Here is a 22,614-nt window from a genome sequence, read left to right on the forward strand (position 1 = left end):
TAAAGCGTGGGCACGCCTATAGATGGCATGCCCCATGGAATGTCTTTGATAAGGGAGGGCTTGGGTGGGTTTCACACAACGCCACATACGCCCTGATTGAGGTGAGAGGGGGGTATTTATAGGAGACCACCCCTCTCACAAATATAGCCCAAGGGCTTTAACACTTGTGGTCGTGGCTTAGATGGAAACGTACTTACCAACATTGTTCTAACAACCTAACCTATCGGTCTGTGGCATGCCAAAACCGTAAAGCACGGGCACGCCTATAGAGGGCAAAAGACACATGATTTAGGGAAAGTATTTTATTTATTTGTTCAACAGTTTATAAAGCTAAGGACGTAAAGACCTGGGCAACCTCGACATGAGGGTCAGGTATGTAACGAGCAAAGCAGAAGGAATTCCACTTGCCCATTGACTTAATCAAGTGGGCTGCTACATTGTGCCGAGAGGCTGCTGAGGCCGCACCCATGTGGAAAGAATGTCCCGATATAGTTCTCGGATCATGCCCCGATGCCGCCACTAGAGTGCGTATATGTTTGACAAAAGTGGTTGTTGAAAGCGGCAAGCTACCGACCAGGAGAAGTGGTCTGCTGTGAGGTGCGTGCTGGTGTGCTAACTGTAGATTATCCAATACCGACACTGGACACCATTTGTGTCCGGACGGGAAGTATGTCACCTGGACCTCCTGTCTTGAAGTTTTAGTGGACCGGAGTGTGAGCACCTGATTGGGTCCCTTGCGTGTCAACTGCCCCTTGATCCAGTTACGGTATGCCTGAGGGTTACTCCTGTCAGACCCTCCGACAGGCGTCTCTGGCAGGTACCTGGTCTCCTCAATATCAGAGGCGTGAGACATCCTGACGCCACCTGTCCGGGCCAATGAATTGGGTGCCGGTAGAAGACAAAAGCAGAAGATAAACAACCATGTCTGGGAAGCGCCTGGGGCCTCCGTTTGAACATCCCTATACACACCTGAACACCACGAGACTTCGCTTGGAACCTGAAAAGCACTGCGAGACGAGCTCTAGATACATAAAACAACATATTTATGCAATTGCTGGCTGGGCCCTGGTACGTAGTGCCTGGCTGATGCTACCAGGACGTGAGTTACCACCACCGAGCCCGAGAGTGCCAAACAGCCCGAGTTCGGATTAACCAAATGACCCACAGATCTCAACTATAACTCGCTGTGCTGCATCCTACTTCACCAAAACCGTACCCGGGGCGTGACCCGGCTAAACCTGTGCCGTAGTGTGCGTACTAATGGGACAACCCCCGTGGCCGACCCATCGCGCCACAGTGCCTGCCACCAGACAGGCCATCACCAGTGAAGAGCTAAGAATCTCCAAGACATCCAAAACAAGAATTAGCATGAGCAATAACGCACCTGCACTCCCAGTGCCAACAGCCGGACGCGGGCTGCACCACTGCCTTCTGACCTTTGAACCAACTAAACCAAAACATACATAAGTTTTTTTTTGCGCTCTGAGAACATGTCAGTAACCTAACTAACCGTAAATCGACTGCTCTGAAGATGAGTCAGTAGACAGCCGTGAATCGTGTGTTTGCTCTGAGGACGTGTCAGTAATAATATGACTTTATAAATTTCAATGTAGAACTGCTCAGGACAGAAGTTCGGAACTGACCAGTGAGTTGCTCCGAAGACGTGTCAGTAACAACATGGTCCTATTAATCGGTACTAGACTGCTCTGAAGACGAGTCAGTAGACAGTCGGAAAAACATGCATTGCTCTGAAGACGTGTCAGTAACAAGCCTGTAATTCTGTGAGTAAGTAGACTGCTCTGAAGATGAGTCAGTAGACAGCCGGGAGTTGTGTGTTTGCTCTGAGAATGTGTCAGTAATAATGACTATAACTTTAATGAAAAACCACTCGGGAGAGAAGTTCTGAACTGACCAGTGAGTTTCTCTGAAGACGTGTCAGTAACAACATGGTCCTATTAATCGGTACTAGACTGCTCTGAAGACGAGTCAGTAGACAGTCAGATAACATGCATTGCTCTGAAGATGTGTCAGTAACAAGCTTGTATTCTATCAGTAAAATAGACTGCTCTGAAGACGAGTCAGTAGTCAGCCGCTGTGGCACCTTGTTCTGCAGACGAGTCAGTAACAAGCGATGAAGCCCTGAACCCCAGACCGCTCTGAAGATGAGTCAGTAGACAGTCGAAACTGGTGACACGTTGCTCTGAGGACAGTAACAACATGTCCGGCCAGTGAACCCACCCCTTATATATATATATATATTTTGCAAGTGCTACCAATTTGCAGTGCGGAGTTCCGGCCAGGTGCTGCCTGTCCTGGACTGCCCCACCTAACATTATACATATTTAAGGAGAATAAACAATAACCCACCTTCCGTATATCCAAAGAACAGCAGGTGTGGACACGCGCCAAACTATAACATAACAAGCATGACAGTAACGTTTGCAATGTGACCAAGCAACAGCCTGATGCCTGCTATGACCCCTTAGACCCCTGAACCTGGTTGCTCGGCAAAGCGTCAGTGGGGTTACCCAAGAGAACTGCGCCCCAACCTCCTTCCCGGGGTGCCTGTGCCCTAAGGGTTTAACGGACTCGAGACATGTGACCAACTGTTTACCCGTGGCGGTGTACTGGGACATAACGTCAGTACCGCTTGTGTGACTGCAGCGTGGAGTACCTGGGCAAGAAGGAGTTAACCGGGTGAATGAGTGGTATGTACTGATTATGTGTATGAACATGGGGCTGTACACTGTTGCTATGGGGTCCTGCATAGGTCGCCACCATAGCATGTACACAGCAGAACAGTATGTCATTCCAGCGCCGCATACATGCTCCGTCACTTACTGTGGCTGCCTGGTACCACAGTCAGTAACGAAGCACGTCGCTGCCTGAGCCTTGCCCGACACGAGCCGCGCAATGAGGTATCTAACTCTTCCCCTGAAGCCGCCCCCCCCCACCCCACAGAGGAAGCCGGACGTCGTCCAGCCTTGGTGTGTACGCGCGCTGAGCTGCATCTCCGCTCCACCACCATGCCGCCAGCGCGACAGGCAGGGAGTCAGGGAACGCCGCAGCCACCCAACAAGCTGGAGCACCTGGGGACCCTGTGAGAAGTAAGTGCACGCCAGGAGCCCGTCCCTGCATGCAACACGTAGGCGTCTCCCCGCTGCCGTGCGCAACCGGGGTTCTCGGCAGCAGGGGAGACCATGAACACCTGTGAGGCACACACGGACAGGGCATGTGGGCAAGAAAACAAGCTACGGCAGGGACCCCCAACTTAAGGCAGCTGGCGCAGCGGCCAGAGCCAGATACATATAAACAGTACCAGGGCCGAACCGGCGCCTTACCTGACAAATCGCTGAAGCGGACTGGAACTGTACACACGGAGCAAATACACATGGAACACACCGGGGAACGTAAGGACTGACTGCAGTGTAAACACTGCACAACGCCACATACGCCCTGATTGAGGTGAGAGGGGGGTATTTATAGGAGACATAGAAACATAGAATGTGTCGGCAGATAAGAACCATTTGGCCCATCTAGTCTGCCCAATAATCTGAATCCTATCAATAGTCTCTGGCCCTATCTTACATGAAGGATAGCCTTATGCTTATCCCTATCTTATATGAAGGATAGCCTTATGCTTATCCCTATCTTATATGAAGGATAGCCTTATGCTTATCCCATACATGTTTAAACTCCTTCACTGTATTTGCAGCGACCACTTCTGCAGGAAGGCTATTCCATGCATCCACTACTCTCTCAGTAAAGTAATACTTCCTGATATTACTGCAGAAACCTTTGCTCCTCTAATTTAAAACTATGTCCTCTTGTGGTAGTTTTTATAGAAACATAATTTAAAGACCGCCCCTCCCACAAATATAGCCCAAGGGCTTTAACACTTCTTGCCTTGCTGTTAAGACTAAATTATTACTTTTTTGAATATCTTTCTAATAGTCTGTGTTTTCTAGACATTTATAGTTTAACATTGTATTATTGTACATGTATTGTATATTCTTGCTATTTTTGTATAGGCAGCAAGTCAGTCTGGCGGATTTCCGCGCAAAGAATACACATGTTCATTCTTTATGCAGGTGTCGAAATTCTGCTTCCACGATTCCGCAGTGTTCACAGAGCAACATAATCCTCTTAAAAGCAATGGAACTCTGCTGTAAGCGGAAGTCCACTGGTGGAAATGTCCATAGTGTGAACAAGCTTTAGAAGTTAAGAAAAGTTTCTTTGCGTTTGGTTGTCATTTTGTACAGTATGGTACATAGGAGTTATTTGTTTATTTAGTTTTTTTAATGTAATTTTTATTTGAATAATTTCATTTTTCTGTAATATTGGGGAACATTGTATAAAAGCGTGTGTGTTTTTTTTCCTACTTATATTTAATAGTTTTTAAAAACACAACATTTAAAATTTTGTGCCTGCTCTCTATATAGCTATAAATATATATATATATATATATATATATATATATATATATATATATATATATAACAAATCCAAAAGACAGTGACACTCCAGTATGATGAAAAAAGTGAAGTTTATTGCATACAAACAGGTGAGGTGACGTATCGGCTAGCTCACCCAGCCATTCTCCAGCTGGGTGAGCTAGCCGAAACGTCGCCTCACGCTTGTATGCAATAAACTTAATTTTTCATCTTACTGGAGTGCCACTGTACATATACACATAGCAGGTAGATATGAGCGAATTCTTTAAAAATTTTATTCAGCTAATCCGCCGAATTTTCCCAAAAATGTTGGGATCAGGGTGTAGAACACTTCGCCTTGCTGTAACATGCATAGGGTGTTTGCTGGGTTAGTGAAATAATACTGTTATTCAGTATGACATGTAGATCAGAGGCATCGCTATTAGAATCACTATTGCAGAGCGGCACAATGACAGAGCCTTGAGGTGGCATCAGTATGAGGAGACCATATAGTGGCTGAATGACACAGCGTGCAGGTGGCGGCAGCATGAGACCATATAGTGGCTGAATGTCACAGCCTAGAGATGGCGACAGCATGAGGAGACCACATAGTGGCTGAATGACACAGCCTGAAGTTGGCAGCAGCATGAGGAGAACATATAGTGGCTGAATTACACAGTCTGGAGGTGGCTGAAGCATGAGGAGACCATATAGTGGCTGAATGACACAACGTGGAGGTGGCAGCAGCATTAGGAGACCATATAGTGGCTGATACTTGTCCATGCAGTGGAGGCTGAGGACACGTTGGAGGATGAGGAGACGGAGTCGCACACTGTCACAGGACCAACGGCCTGAGAGCGTGGAGACAGAAGTGGCATGACCTGTCCAAGTTGCTGTTGTGGCTGTTCAGGAATCATATTCACCCAGTGGGCCCTAAAGGACATGTTTTGTCCCTGACCGTAGTTACAGCTCCACACCTTGGCTCTGCTGTGCACTTTGGTACACACCGAAAGGCTCAAGGACTGGCCCACCTTCTGTTCCACAAAATTGTGCAGGGCTGGTACTGCCTTTTTTGCAAAGAAATGACGGCTTAGGACTCTCCCCCTCGGCTCAATACAAGCCATCAGTTCTCTGAAATGTGCAGAGTCCACCACTTGAAAAAGGAGGGACTGCAGCACCAGCAACTTGGACAGGAGCACATTCAGTTTCTGCGCCGTTTGATGAGTGGGCGCATACTGTTGTCTCTTGGACATGGCTTCGTCGATAGATTGCTGACGGAATGACTGACTCGAAGTAGGAAGAGCAGGAGCATCTGGAGCGACAGAAGATGGGTAAGACACACAGCTCCCTTCGGTTGAGGTGGTGGAGCCGTGGCTGGCTGAAACAGGGAGCGACGTGTCACTGGGTGATGCAGCAGGCTGGACCACCACATCCGAGCCACGGTTCTCCCAGGCCGCTTCATGGTGATGCTGCATATGTTGACGAAGGGCCGTGGTACCAACAATGGGACCCTGGCCATGCTTTACCTTCTGCAGACACATCATGTATGTGGCTATGTGAACCTCCTCCGGATGCTTGATGAAAAACTGCCACACCGCCGAATAGCTGATTTTCCCACCAACAGTCCTCACTGATTGACTGCTACTGCTGCCAACTGCTACTGCTGCCCTGTTCCACTACCTTCCGGGAAGGTAGGCTGCCACAAAGCAGGTGGCCTACCCCGGGCATATTTGGCTCCAGACTTTCCACTTCTGCCACCATGCTGACTGCCAACCATGCTACCACCTTGCTGGCTCAGCTGCTGCCTCACAGGCGACCTGCAACCCTCTTCTCCTGATAATGATGAAGCCCCTTCTGCACCCGGCTCCCAAGTCCGATCGGCTTAATCATCATTGAGTTGTGTCTGCATGTCATTGATGTCCTCCTCAGGTTCCTCAACAGTGTCTGCTTCAGGAGCCTCACCACCTCCCACACCACTCTCCTCATTACTACTTACCCACCTAGCAGAGGAAGTGGCGGATGTCTCCTCTACTCACCCATTTAATACATGTTCTGTGTTTTACTGTTTATTCCATTCTTTGTTTTGGCTTTTGTGTGATTCCAGCCCTAGGAATATGAGCGGTCAGCTGAATCCTGACTCTGCATTGGCCGCTCCATGCTATCCGCATCTTCTGGCTGGAAATAAGATGATATATTATTTTGGTTTCTGGCTTGCCCGTTCATTCTACAGCTGGCTTATAACAACATAATACCGCTGTGACATGTCATTTTCATGGATTGCATTGAGCATTAAAGCGGTTTCATTTACAAGGTGAGATAGGAGTCATATTACATAATCCGCTGCGATTTATGAGAATAAGAAATATCACTTTATGTTTCTGGGCATTAATTAGTGGAAATTACTGGAAACAATCAGGAAATTGATGTCAATTGCTCCTGTTGCCAGAGAAACTGGACAGTTTAAGACCTTCCTTATGGTAATCATCCGAATTATCATTCATTACCACTGGGTTTGGTTAGGGCTTAACTGTGACATGGCCGGAGCATGTTATTACACAGATACAGGGTGTTTATCCACCAGCAGAAAAAAAACATTTCGAAATACCTGATTAGGTAATTCTGAGATAGCTCGAGGGGTAGAAGTCATCTTTTCACAACCCTCAGATCATAGCCAGAATAGGAAGCGGTTACCAAAAACTTCTCTCACCCTGTAGGACCCTACATGTCCTGCATTACACAGACAACACCTTTATATGAACGGGTTGTGTGTAATGCCTAGTTTCTCTTGTGGTGGTCCTGCAGGAAAAACTGAACACTTAGGCTATGTTTTACAAAGAAATTCCGCAAACTGCGGGCGTGGGCATAGACGTGCCGGCGCTAGTACCGTACAGGAGTGTGCTGTCTAATAGACAGCTATGCATTCCATGTGGACTCCACACAAAGAATTAATGTGTTCGTTCTTTGTGCAGACATGAGAATCAGAATTTTCATGCCGGAAACATCTGGCCCTGAAATTCTGCATTGTGCACAAAGCAGCAGAATCCTGATGAATTCAACATGACTCTTTTTTCCAGCCCCAGCAGGATCTTAAAGGAAAACTGTCACATGTTCACTCCCGCAATAACCACAGGTACTGATGGATAGTGCGGGGGACGCTGATTCATATAATCCTTTCCTTGTACGGATCCGTCCAGCCGTTCGCTCATTATCTTAGTCACAGTGCCACTAGGCTCCTTAAAACCCCGCCCGTGCCAGTTACAGCCACGTTTGCATATATAGAAAAACTAAGGGGCGGGCGAACGGCTGGATGGATCCGGGCAAGGCAGGGATCATATGAAACAGCGTCCCCCGCACTATCCGTCAGTACCTGTGGTTAGTGCAGAAGTTAACATATGACAGTTTTCCTTTCATTTTTCCCTTTAGAAATAAAGTAGTTTACTGTGAATCTCCCCTTGGAATACCATGTCATTTTTAAGGAAAACATTATACATGTTGCCAAAAAGTTTTGATTGCGTGTGGTATCACTTCTGTGACCTGAGACTGCATCGCTAGTTATAAGCTGAGAAGTGCATGGTAGCAAACAGATCACTCCACAGCTGTCAATCAAATTCGACCTATTTGGTCTATACAGCGAGAAGGTCGGATGCCGAGCACTTTCCCAGCTTATAACCTGTGATCACAGCGGGTATGAGAAGTGAGACCCAGTGAGACGAAAACTTCTGACATGTCTGGGCAACATCTCAAAACTTTTTTTTTTAATAAACTCCAACATTCTGGGCTCATTAAATTCATCATATTTATAGCTCTAAAGGCACTTGATTTCTGATACAAAGCAGCAGATCCTCAGCATAGAGCTGTAAGATTGAACTGTAGCTGCTTGTATTTACTACTAGAAGATGCTCAGGAGACTATCATACTGTTTTATTAATGAGTTCAGTGTATAAAAGTATACACCTTAATAAGCACCTATGTTATTATAATATAATAGGTATATATATATATATATATATATATATATATATATATTTCTAATAAAACTAAAATATTTTTTTTTTGTATTTAAATGTTCTTATTCTTTATTTTTATTTTGAGTGCTTGATTAGCCGCATTCTTGTCTGGGCTTCTGTTTATTGCATTTAGTGAAAAACTTTACAGTAGCCATATAAATTATACAAACGTGTTCTCTGGAGAGGACACATTGACTTCTATGGTAGAGTTTTCTAGGCATGCTCTGTGACCTGTGCAGCTATGATTGTGGAGGGAGGGAAGGAGGGGAGCTGTGACCATTACCCTTGTTATCTATATGTATATCGTTGTCACCTTTTACTGTAATCCTGTCTGTGATAATAAGGACTAGATAGTTAAAAAACAAGAGGATGCGCTCCGTAGTGTGATACCTTGGGATAAATGGAATCGTTGAATGTGAACTGCGCTTACCAAGGCAAGTTGTACTCCGACCAAGTACAACAATGGTGTATTGTATATATAATGGTAGGTCACTGCAGCCGCTCCACGCCAACACTCAGCATAAAACCAAGATAACTCCTCCAAAAACCGGTGGGATCAATCAGGTGCTGAGACCAAGGTAAGATCAGGGATTTTTATTTTAATGCCAGGGAGCAGTGCTGAGCTTGTCTGTGTCCCGGCTGCAGTCTGAGATTTAGGACTCCAGCATGAGTCTGAAATCTATAAAAAAAAAAAAGGCTTGCGGCCAGGACTGGAAGGGAGACCCCTAGTGGTGATTTTTTTCAAAGTGGAAAATTAAATAGAAAGAAGCATATTTTTTAATAACATGCTATTGGAAAGTTATCTTGCATTCATTAATCTATAATATATCAAAAAATTTTTTGATGAAAGGTACCCTTTAAACCTACTAGGAGCTATCATATTTCTCAGATTCGGGGATTGACGAAAAGTGATCCCAGGTTGCTGGGGTATTATGTTTTTCATAATGGGTTCGTCTACCAAAATTGGCCAATATTTATTTAGGATTTTTCTGACATCACTTGCAGCACAATTATAATGAGTTATGAAATAATATTTAGAAGTATTATCAAAAACATGGGTTACAGATACAGTGGTGTTTTTTTTCTCTTCACTAATGTTTCCTGCCATATTTTTTTTACGTTATGGTAAGCATGTGTCAAAATTGCCTGGCAAAATCATGGTGCAATTTTAGCGGATACACAAGTATTGCCCGTAGGGCACACTTTTTATCCACTTAGGATAGTGAGAACTATTGTAATCAAGTAGACTATTTACATTGACCTTTTTTAAAAAAAAAAAAGTCTCAGTAATAACTTTCCGGTGTTATCTTTTTTTATAAGTTGGTCCAAAAATTCTATCTCGTTCTCCGAGTGGTGTAATGTGAAAGAAAGACCCCAATTGTTGGAATTAAGGTGAGTAACAAATTGTTCAGCTAATGGGGGGGTGCCAGACCCAAAAAAATTAGGTTGTCTATAAAATGCCTAAAGAAGGCTATATAGGGACTACATTGAGGGGACTGCGAAATGTAAAGGGACTCGAATCACCCCATCACCAAATTGGCGTAACTAGGGGCCAAAGGAGTACCCTTAGCGCAGCTCCTACATGAGACCATTAGGTTTTCTGGTTATACTGATAACCCCACTAATAAGGAATGTAACGCCATTAAATCACTGCAAAATAATACTGCCATCATTGTTCGCCTTGTCGATAAAAGAGCCTTTGAATATTCTGTCCGACACCAATTATTAAGAGGGCCTTGATACGGATCCTTCTGATATTTATGAGTTTGAATGTAATACATTGGTTAAAAAAAGCTATAGATCTTTCTCTATTAACCTCTTCAGGACGTGGGACGGACTGGGATGCCTGCTGGAATCATTCAGCAGTCATCCTGGCACATTTCCGAGGGGGGGTCCTGAGACCCCCCCATGTCGGCGATCGCAGAAAATCGCATGTCAATTCAGACATGCGATTTTCTGCTATTCCGGGCTCATCGGGTCTCTGGTGACCCGATCACCCAGAAAATAGGGATTATCGGAGCGGTCAGTGACAGCTCTAGTAGTGACAGCCCCGATCATCCTGAGGGATAGGAGTGAGGTCGCAGTGCTGTGACCTCCTCCTATCCCCTGCCATTAGTCAGAACTGAATTCTGACCAATGGCAGCGCAAGATACTGGGTTGCCATGGCAACCCCCTATTATGCCCACCCCTGGATGACGGGCAGAACGGGGGGAGAAGATGGAGTCCGGTACCTGTGAAGAAGATAGCGTGGGGACCTCTGATCACCGGAGACATCAGCGGAGATCACGGCGCAGGTAGGGAAGCGACGGTGGGGGGGTTTAAGGAAAGTTGCAGTAAAGTGATCTTTACTGTGGCAACCACTAGGAAGGCCTAACTGCAACTCCCAGCATGCCCAGACAGCCATGCTGGGAGTTGTAGTTTTGCAACATCTCGAGGGTCACAGTTTGGAGACCACTGTTACAGTGGTGCCCAAACGGTAGCCCTCCAGATGTTGCCAAACTACAACTCTCAGCATGCCTAGACTGGTCAGGCATGCTGGGAGTTGTAGTTCTGTAACATCTGTCCCTTCAGATTTTGCAATTTTCATGAAATTTTTGAAAATTGCTGCTCTATTTTGAAGCCCTCTAATTTTTTCAAAAAGGAAAAATATGTCCATTTTATGATGCCAACATAAGGTAGACATATTGTATTTGTGAATAAAAATAAAATTTATTTGGAATATCCATTTTCCTTACAAGCAGAGAGCTTCAAAGTTAGAAAAATGCAAAATGTTTAAAAAGATTTTTTGTTGGTTAAACACTGTTCACTACCTATTTTTTATTATTTACTGAAACTCCAAAAATCTATTAAACATCCTCCTGGTGATCCCATTATTTCTGGTGTAGGTTCCCTTACTAGTAATTTGTCCCATTATATTGATTTATTTCAACCTTTTGTGTTACAGTTACCTTCATATTTAAAGGACTCCACACAGCTCATAAGAGAACTACATGATATTGTTTTACCTTCTTATTTTTCCTTTATGACTCGTTTGGCCCCTAGTTACGCCAATTTGGTGATGGGGCGATTCGAGTCCCTTTACATTTCGCAGTCCCCTTAATTTAGTCCCTATATAGCCTTCTATAGGCGTTTTATAGACAACCTCATTTTTTTTTTGGTCTAGTACCCCCCTATTAGCTGAACAATTTGTTACTCATCTTAATTCCAACAATTGGGGTCTTTCTTTCAAATTACACCACCTAGAGATTGAGATTGAATTTTTGGACCTACTTACAAAAAAAAATAACACCGGAAAGATTATTACTGAGACTTTTTTTTTTTTTAAAAGGTTGACGTAAATAGTCTACTTGATTACAATAGTTCTCACTATCCTAGGTGGATAAAAAAACGTGTCCTAAGGGCAATACTTGCGTGTCCGCAAAAAGTGCACAAGTGACCATGATTTTGCCAGGCAATCGGGCATTCTTCGTGATTGTCTCTGCAATAAAGGTTACCTCAAATCCATTTCGACACATGCTTACCATAAAGTTAAAAATATATCGCAGGAAACATTAGTGAAGATAAGAACCACAGTAACCACTGTTTTTGATAATACTTATATATATAATTTCATAACTGATTATAATTGTGCTGCAGGTGATGTCAGAAAAATCCTAAATAAATATTGGCCAATTTTGGTAGGCGACCCCATTTTTAAAAACATAATAACCCAGCAACCTGGGATTACTTTTCGTCCTTCCCCGAATCTGAGAAATATGATAGCTCCTAGTAGGTTTAAACCGGTAGGTACTCCTGATATATTCGCCTGTGGACGTGCCCAGTGTATGTGTTGTTCCATGATAGGAGATCCTAGTTTTTCTTTTTCGGCCCATGTTACTTAAAAAACTTTTACTATCAAATACCATTATACCTCTGATAGCTCTTTTGCTACATACCTTTTGACCTATGAAATATAAAAATCGGGTTTATGCTTCACAGTATTTCCCGTCATCTATCCGTAAAGCATGATTAATGCATCAATAACTTAAAACTTACGATACTTGAAACCATTCCACATCACATTCATAACCGTGTGAAAACCAAACAATAGAAAAGCTTTTTGGATATTTTCCCTGGTTACATTATTCCCGGGCAGTTTAAATGAGACATTAGAAAATGCCCGCTAGATTTTGATTAATTTTATATTTTTATTGTTATATACACTAATCAAAAAAATAAAGGGAACACTAAGATAACACATCCTAGATCTGAATGAATGACCTAATCGTATGAAATACTTTCGTCTTTACACAGTTGAATGCGCTGACAACAAAATCACACAAAAATTATCAATGGAAATCAAATTTATCAACCCATGGAGGTCTGGATATGGAGTCACACTCAAAATCAAAGTGGAAAACCACATTACAGGCTGATCCAACTTTGATGAAATGTCCTTAAAACAAGTCAAAATGAGGCTCAGTAGTGTGTGTGGCCTCCACATGCCTCCCTACAATGCCTGGGCAAGTTCCTGATGGGGTGGCGGATGTTCAGTCTGTGGTGCAACGTGGCGTTGGTGGATGGAGCGAGACATGATGTCCCAGATGGGCTCAATCAGATTCAGGTCGGGGGAACGGGCGGCCAGTCCATAGCATCAATGCCTTCCTCTTGCAGGAACTGCTGACACACTCCAGCCACATGAGGTCTAGCATTGTCTTGCATTAGGAGGAACCCAGGGCCAACCGCACCAGCATATGGTCTCACACGGGGTCAGAGGATCTCATCTCGGTACCTAATGGCAGTCAGGCCCTCTTGCAAGCACATGGAGAGCTGTGCGGCCCCCCAAAGAAATGCCACCCCACACCATTACTGACCCACCGCTAAACTGATCATGCTGGAGGATGTTGCAGGCAGCAGAACGTTCTCCACAACATCTCCAGACTTTGTCACGTCTGTCACATGTGCTCAGTGTGAATCTGCTTTCATCTGTGAAGAGCACAGGGCACCAGTGGCGAATTTGCCAATCTTGGTGTTCTCTGGCAAATGCCAAACATCCTGCACGGTGTTGGGCTGTAAGCACAACCCCCACCTGTGGACGTCAGGCCCTCATACCACCCTCATGGAGTCTGTTTCTGACCTTTTTGACATATGCACATTTGTGGCCTGCTGGAGGTCATTTTCCAGGGCTCTGGCAGTGCTCCTCCTTGCACAAAGGCAGTGGTAGCGGTCCTGCTTCTGGCTTGTTGCCCTCCTATGCCCTCCTCATCTCCTGATGCATTGGCCTGTCTCCTGGTAGCGCCTCCATGCTCTAGACACTATGCTGACAGACACAGCGAACCTTCTTGCCACAGCTGGATGAGCCAGCCTGGATGAGCTGCACTACCTGAGCCACTTGTGGGTTGTAGACTCCGTCTAATGGTACCACTAGAGTGAAAGCACTGGCAGCATTCAAAAGTGACCAAAACATCAGCCAGGAAGCATAGGAGCTGAGAAGTGGCCTGTGGTCACCACCTGAAGAACCACTCCTTTATTGGGGTGTCTTGCTCATTGCCTATAATTTCCACCTGTTGTCTGTTCCATTTGCACAACAGCATGAGAAATTGATTGTCAATCACTGTTGCTTCCTGAGTGGACAGTGTGATTTCACAGAAGTGTGATTGACTTGGAGTTACATTGTGTTGTTTAAATGGGTATTCCGGCGCTAAGACATCTTATCCCCTATCCAAAGGATAGGGGATAAGATGAGTGATCATGGGGGTCCTGCCGCTGGGGACCCCCGTGATCTTGCATGCAGCACCCCGTTATAATCAGTCCCCGGAGCGAACATACTGGATAGGGGATAAGATGCCTTAGCGCCAGAGTACCCCTTTAAGTGTTCCCTTTATTGTTTTGAGCAGTGTATATATGTTTATACATTTTTTTATGTGAACATTTTGTAGTGTTGTATGTTTTGTCTCTTCATGCAGTTGTCACTATTTATATGATGGACCTGTAATCAGTTTTTTATTATGTGTAGTATATATTGTGAAGTTGTTTTTAAAGGGTACATTTTTTATCCCAATTAGGAGTTAAAAATTCTCCCTATATAACCTCTGTACCTTGTCTATTCCTACATGCCTGAGGAAGCGGATTCTCTGCGAAACGCGTTGCATTGTGGGTAATAAGATTAACTCATCTTACCTTGGTCTCAGCGCCTGATTGATCCCGCTTGTTTTTGGAGGAGCTATCTTGGTTTTATGTGATAATAAGGAGGAGACTGCTGAAAAGTGATCTGTACAGAACAGAAAAGTCTCAGCTTATTGTGAGTCTCAGTGGCAAGAAAGAAATTTGTACGATTTGAGTTTGTTTATTCACTGTCAATAAAAACATGGAAAATTTAAAACCGCATTCCGTCTGCTCAAAAACACAGACTTTGTTCTCCTGTTGGACTGGCAGGAGACCAAACTCAGGAAGTGCTGTTTGTCCATAGGCGAGCGAGTGCTGTTAACTGCCTATGGCCAGACCGCACTTTCTGAGTTTGGTCTCCTGCCAGTCCTGCCAAGAGACCAAAGTTTGTGCTTTTGAGATGACAAGAAGTGGTCTGGACCAGAAGGGAGACCCCTAGAGGCCAGATTTATGAGGCCATGAAAGTGACATAAAAATACTTTTTTTTACAGGGAGTAAATTACAAATTTTATTTATTTTACCTGCTGTATCATATGCAAAAAAATGTTTTTAATGACAAACAATTGTAAAAAATAATCATACATTTGTGTTTTTCTCTTCCCCCCCCTCCCCAGGACTTCCAAACAACCTTCACACCGATCCCGCTCTTTGACAAATATGGCCATACATATTCCAAAGCTGGACAATCGGTATAACTTTCTGAGCTTAAAATGAATTTAATACAGAAAAGGCCCAAGTTATTACCAAAGAATGTAAAAAAGTGTTTTGTACCAAACCTGTATTATCAACTGGAGCACTAAATAAAAAAAATAAAAAACATAAATTGCCATGCAAATATATTTGTGGACAGCGATGTATTACCGGGGCAGGGCTGACCTTAGTGGTGTGCAACCTAGTTGTGTCCCTCCTTACCTTTCCTCTTAACTCTATGTATCCAAGAATGAGGTGCATGAGAAAAAAAACTATTTTGAGAGCTGTTTATATGAGATGTGGCCACATATTGCATAACCAGATGTAGCCTATTAAAGGGAACCTGTCACAAGGAAAAATTATATTAAAGCGTACCTGTCCTATCACAGAAAACAATTATGCTTATATATGTTACTCACTGGGTCATGCAGATGCTTACATGTCTTTTTTATGTGTCTAGCTTCTGTATTTAGCTCACAAATCCCTCTGTTCTGCTGCTCACTCATTCTGACATCTACTGGTCAGAAAGGGGCATGTCCGAGACAAGCACTGAGCCTGCATTCACTTCCTCCCTGAGTCTGCTGTGCTGGGTCTTTTTATCCAATCACTGCAGGCTTCTCTGTAACCCCCTCTTCTCTGTTTTCATGCTGCAGTATGATAGGACAGGAGTGAGCACAGAGGAGTGCTAGTCCTGCCCTCACTTCCATGACTTTGTCCCGGCCTGTGCTTTAACTGAGACAAAGATGATGCTGCATTCGGACATTATTATGTTCTGAATGGTATAGGGGTCCCTAATGGTCATTTTTATAAGCCATGATTTCTATAAAAAGTAGATAACATTCTTTTTTTAAGAAGTATATTAGGAAGGTTAAACGAGAACTCTGATGCTCTAAATTAATACCATAATGTAGCCTAGGCTCCTACCTTTCCAAAAATGCCATTTCCATGCGAATCGGTCCAGCTATGCCCGTCTGAAATTCCAGTCGTTTACGGGTACAGTGTATATGGAGTGTAGTGTAAAAGACTACATCTCCCATAATGCATTAGTCTAATTTCCTGTCCGCTCCTGCCCTCCCCCTGATTTATCGGGCAGCGGCGATAACGATGTGCACATGCGCAAATCTATAACGTAGATTGTCCAGCGGTGTTTGCTGAGCTAAGCCTATGGCAGCTCAGCAAACCCGAATAAATGAATAGATTAGCGCAGGGGGAATAGCTGACTCCGGGCTAGGAGGCCGGCAGAGCCCGCGCTGACTCATGGGAGGTATGAGTCACCGGGCTAAGATGGCGGCAGAGCACTGAAAAAAGAAGTTGAGCATCATCAGAAGACTGAAAACTACAGATCTTCCGGTGAGCGACAGAAAGATGAAAAGGATCGGGATCCTTACCATATGGACAGCGTAAGTACATTACAATGTTATATAACTTTCTTTAATGCTTTTTTTCCACAGGTAAAATTTTCCACCGTATTAGTCCTTTAAGGTTTTTTCAAGACGTACAACATATAAAATGTTTTTGATTCTGATAATGCCGATTTAAACTTATTGGAACACAATACCTACTATAATACTGCACCTGAACATGTCCTGGAACGCTCATCCCAATCCCGCAATATTCAGGAAATTGACTTTGAACTGTCCTGTGCTGTAGGCTATTACCACATAACTTCATCAGACTGAAGACTCCCGATAACTAGTCATAGTCTCGTGGCTACAATCACACCTTCTGAGAGGTGACTGATAAACCAATGACTGCCTTATGCCATCCAGTGCCTTTCCCTATAGCTCTGAGCATGTGCAGTGGATGATGTGAGGCTAGTTTTTGGACGCTGCCGCCCTGATGACTATTTACAAGGCATTAGCATACAGCGCGGGACAGTTCCAATGTTAATTTTCTGAACATTGTGGGATCGGGTTGAGCTCTCGGGAACACTGTTGAGTGCGGTATTATAAAAGATATTGCAGGACATGTTCAGATCTCTATGTGTCAAAAGTTTGGCATTTTATGCTAAAATTGTGGCGCAAAAAAGTTTCCTTCAGATATTCAAAGTGTTTTACATGAGTATGATCCAAAGTTTACACTAGTCACACCAGTTTTGCAAAAGTGGGCGTGGTGATGTAAATTTCACGGTTTATAATGTGAAGAAAATCTGTCCATTTTAACCTTAAAGTGTATTAAGGGTTTCACAGGGTCCACGCTTGTTTTTCTAACTGTTAAATGGGGGGAAAAAGGGGGCTGACTGCTATATGGGGCACAAAGGGGGCCAACTGCTGTATGGAGACACTTTTACTATGTAAGGCAATATTAATGGGTATTTTGTATAGAGGTAAGAATTGTGCTGAATCGAGGAGCCTAGCATGTTTGTCTGTCAGATTCTGTGAAGACAGGTGGCCGGGAGAAATCTTCATGATGCCCAGGACAGATGGATAAGAAAAGAAAAAGTGAAGATGTCACCTGTGATTCACTTAAAAAAAAAAAAAGATAATTTGTGATTCATTAGATGTAACTGTAATCATTCCTATGGTCTGCAAAGCCTGTGTACAGCTTGTAATTAACGTCTTAATCTTGGCAACAAAAGTAAGTACACCCCTAAGTGGAAATGTCCAAATTGGGCTCAGTTAGCCATTTTTCTTCCCCAGCGTCATGTGACTTGTTTGTGTTACATGGTTTCAGGTGAAAATGGGGAGCAGGTGTCTTAAATTTGGTGTTATCGCTCTTACTCTCTCTAATACTGGAATTTTAACATTTGTTCTACATAAAGATTGCCAAGTTGCTGAAACTGAGCTGCAGCATGATGGACAAGACCATACAACGGTTTCACAGGACAGGTTTCACTCAGAACAGACCTCAGTGTGGTCGACCAAACAAGTTGAGTGCACATGCTCAGCGTCATCTACAGGGGTTGTCTTTGGGAAATAGATGTATGCGTGCTGCCAGCATTGCTGCAGAGGTTGAAGGGGTGAGAGGTCAGCTTTTCAGTGCTCAGACCATCAACTGCACACGGCATTTTATCGATCTGCATGGCTGTTGTCACAGAAGGAAGCCTCTCCTAAAGATGAAGCATAAGAAAGCCCACAAACAGTTTGCTGAAGACAAGCAGACTAAGGTAAGTCTGGGTGTACTTGGAACCTCTATTCTTCCAATTGGGGTCACAAGAGAAATTGTGTAGTAAATGGCTGCCAGTCAGCTGAATGACTATTCCTGTAATACCTGGACTGAATCAGAGCAGTATCTGTGTCATGACCGACTGGGGGACAGGGAGAGTGAGCCCTAGCTGACCTTAAAAAGACTCTCCCTGCCTACTTGCCCATCCATCCTAAACGATGGATTGACAACTGGGCACCGGTCCCTTCCTGTGCTAAAGTGCAGTGGTGTAAAAACAGATAATATACCTAGTCGGTCACAGGCCAGAAACGGAAAACTGCTAGACAACCAGATATACCAAACAGGATACAAAATACTAACAGGGCAGAATATAAACAGGCAAACTGATCAGGAAACATAAGACACTGTTTACACTGGGACATAGAATAAACAAACTGGACACCCCACTCCACAAAAGGAGTAGCCATTAATAATAAAGCCAAATAGGCTACTTGCCAGGGGACACACTCCACCGTGTGGACAAAATGCTGACCCAGTAGGAAACGGAAATATAATACATGAAACACTAGACTAGAACCAGATGAGTCAGAATAGACTCCAGAATATCAAACCGGAATATAACATACAGAGCACAAGGTACAAGCAAGACTCAGACACAGTGTGAACACAGACAGAGCAGAACAAACAAACATAATCCTAAAACCAACTAATGTAACACAGACTAAAATACAAGGAGCATGCTATATAACCATGGCTAAAAACCCAGGTAAAATGACAAGATAAATACAAGGTAAATGCCCAACAGACATAGTCAGAATATTACACAAACAGACATAGTGGCATTAAACTAAATAATCAGCACTGAATACAGAAGAAGTATGGCTTAAAATAGACACACCCGAGTTTTCATTCGTTCAGAGCATTAACCATTCCCTACCTAGGAAGAATAGAAAACTGCTCTGAACATCCTAGTGTGTGAATATACATCTAAACACAAAAACACAAAAACAAATGAACTTACATTACACTCTGTTTCAGCTCATAGAGGGGGTTCCTTCTACATGCCCCATTAGAAGACATACAAGATTGAACAGCCCCTTTAATACCTATATATACAGTAGGTCTATATTTTAATAACATATATTCTGCATGGAAGTCTGTCTCGAATTGATGGTTTCTAATTCCGTGAGAGTCTTTTTCCTGTTTTACAGATAGGTCATTCTGCAAAATTTAATTTGCAATATAAAAAAAAAAACCTAACTTTATGGAAAATACGGTCGGTCCTTCTGCTATAAAAGATGAGGGATGTACATGGCATTTTAAAAAACCCAGAGAAAAGTGGTAGCCCGAGAATGGCATTAAATCTTCAAAAGAAAGTCTGTTGTCCTTTTGCTCTTGTCACAGTTTTATGAATGTAACATTTTGAAAAGTTTGTCTTTCTGCGCCGCTCCAGGAAATTAATTTAATCTAATACTGGTAAGTAAGAAACAGGCCCTTGCGGACGCAGATTTAATTTCGACAAATAAATGTGAGTGCTTTTTTTTTTCCAGGAACGTGGTTGGGGCCGTAAAGGGGTTTCGTACACAAAACTGTTGATGAATAAAAAGGCAGCAGTAATTTTTTAGACCTGAGTGCTGTCTATTTGATTGCCGGAGCCCGAGCCCGGCGCGCGCGCGCCCTAGGGAGCGGGGCCGCGCGCGCCGGGACAGAACTGACGGGGAGCGAGTAAGGTACGGGAGCCGGGGTGCGCATCGCGAGCGGGCGCTACCCGCATCGCGAATCGCATCCCGGCCGGAGGTGGTAACGCAGCGCCCCGGGTCCGTGGAACCGACCGGGGCGCTGCAGTGAGGGAAGTGTAGCGAGCGCTCCGGGGAGGAGCGGGGACCCGGAGCGCTCGGCGTAACAGTACCCCCCCCCTTGGGTCTCCCCCTCTTCTTGGGGCCTGAGAACCTGAGGATCAGACTTTTGTCCAGGATATTGTCCTCAGGTTCCCAGGACCTCTCTTCTGGACCACAACCCTCCCAATCCACTAAAAAAAAAGTTCTTCCCCTGACCTTTTTAGAGGCCAAAATCTCTTTGACAGAGAAGATGTCCGAGGAGCCGGAAACAGGAGTGGGAGGAACAGATTTAGGAGAAAAACGGTTGAGGATGAGAGGTTTAAGAAGAGAGACGTGAAAGGCATTAGGGATACGAAGAGAAGGAGGAAGAAGAAGTTTGTAAGAGACAGGATTAATTTGACACAAAACTTTAAAAGGACCAAGATAGCGTGGTCCCAACTTATAGCTCGGGACACGGAAACGGACATATTTAGCGGAGAGCCATACCTTGTCTCCAGGGGAAAAAATGGGAGGAGCTCTTCTTTTCTTATCTGCGAATCTCTTCATGCGAGAAGAAGCCTGTAAGAGAGAATTTTGGGTCTCTTTCCATATGGTGGAAAGATCACGAGAAATTTCATCCACAGCGGGCAGACCAGAGGGCAAGGGGGTAGGGAGGGGGGGAAGAGGGTGACGGCCGTACACCACGAAAAACGGAGATTTGGAGGAAGATTCAGAGATTCTGAAATTATACGAGAATTCGGCCCAAGGTAGAAGATCTGCCCAGTCATCCTGGCGGGAGGAAACAAAATGTCGTAAATAGTCACCCAAGATCTGGTTAATTCTCTCTACTTGTCCATTGGATTGAGGATGGTATGCAGAAGAAAAATTTAATTTAATCTTGAGTTGTTTACAGAGAGCCCTCCAGAATTTAGACACAAATTGGACGCCTCTATCCGAGACGATCTGTGTAGGCAACCCGTGAAGACGAAAAATGTGTACAAAAAATTGTTTAGCCAACTGAGGCGCTGAAGGAAGACCAGGAAGAGGGATGAAATGTGCCATTTTGGAGAATCGATCAACGACCACCCAAATAACAGTGTTGCCATGGGATGGGGGTAAGTCAGTAATAAAATCCATACCAATCAGAGACCAAGGTTGTTCGGGGACAGGTAGAGGATGAAGAAAACCAGCGGGCTTCTGGCGAGGAGTCTTATCCCGGGCACAGATAGTGCAGGCTCGCACAAAGTCCACCACATCAGTCTCTAGAGTCGGCCACCAATAGAAGCGAGAGATGAGTTGCACAGATTTCTTGATGCCCGCATGACCTGCGAGATGGGAGGAGTGACCCCATTTGAGGATCCCAAGGCGTTGGCGTGGAGAAACAAAGGTCTTTCCTGGAGGAGTTTGCCTGATGGAGGCTGGAGAAGTGGAAATCAGGCAGTCAGGAGGAATGATGTGTTGAGGAGAGAGTTCAATTTCAGAGGCATCTGAGGAACGAGAGAGAGCATCGGCCCTAATGTTTTTATCAGCAGGCCGAAAGTGAATTTCAAAATTAAATCGGGCAAAGAACAGAGACCACCTGGCCTGACGAGGATTCAGCCGTTGGGCAGACTGGAGGTAGGAGAGGTTCTTGTGATCGGTGTAAATAATAACTGGAAATCTTGATCCCTCCAGCAGATGCCTCCATTCCTCAAGTGCTAATTTAATGGCTAGAAGCTCTCGATCCCCGATGGAGTAGTTCCTCTCCGCCGGAGAGAAGGTCCTGGAAAAAAAACCACAAGTAACAGCATGCCCGGAAGAGTTTTTTTGTAGAAGGACAGCTCCAGCTCCCACTGAGGAGGCATCAACCTCCAATAGGAAGGGTTTAGATGGGTCAGGTCTGGAGAGCACGGGAGCCGAAGAAAAGGCAGACTTGAGTCGTTTAAAGGCGTCTTCCGCTTGAGGAGGCCAAGACTTGGGATCGGCATTTTTTTTTGTTAAAGCCACAATAGGAGCCACAATGGTAGAAAAATGTGGAATAAATTGCCTGTAATAATTGGCGAACCCCAAAAAACGTTGGATGGCACGGAGTCCGGAGGGGCGTGGCCAATCTAAGACGGCAGAGAGTTTATCTGGGTCCATTTGTAGTCCCTGGCCAGAGACCAAGTATCCTAGAAAAGGAAGAGATTGGCATTCAAACAGACATTTCTCTATTTTGGCATAGAGTTGATTATCACGAAGTCTCTGAAGAACCATACGGACATGCTGGCGGTGTTCTTCAAGATTGGCAGAAAAAATCAGGATATCGTCCAGATATACAACAACACAGGAGTATAGTAGATCACGAAAAATTTCATTAACAAAGTCTTGGAAGACGGCAGGGGCGTTGCATAGACCAAAGGGCATGACCAGATACTCAAAGTGTCCATCTCTGGTGTT

At 44.3% G+C, this 22,614-nt stretch overlaps 1 protein-coding gene across 2 annotated transcripts in view; it reads left to right on the forward strand.

Moving 5' to 3' along the window:
• SPATA17 (spermatogenesis associated 17) overlaps window positions 1-15,434 on the forward strand; it is a gene marked incomplete at its 5' end in the record, with an annotated part of 239,616 nt that extends 224,182 nt beyond the window's left edge. Inside the window, 1 exon segment of one of the 2 annotated variants that reach the window (XM_056568354.1) lies at window positions 15,199-15,434. In XM_056568354.1, the coding sequence (XP_056424329.1) occupies window positions 15,199-15,279 (81 nt within the window). 2 annotated transcript variants of the gene reach the window in all.
• Window positions 15,435-22,614: the final 7,180 nt, after the last annotated feature.

The sequence above is a fragment of the Hyla sarda genome, chromosome 3, assembly GCF_029499605.1.
Source record: "Hyla sarda isolate aHylSar1 chromosome 3, aHylSar1.hap1, whole genome shotgun sequence".
NCBI lineage: Eukaryota > Metazoa > Chordata > Amphibia > Anura > Hylidae > Hyla > Hyla sarda.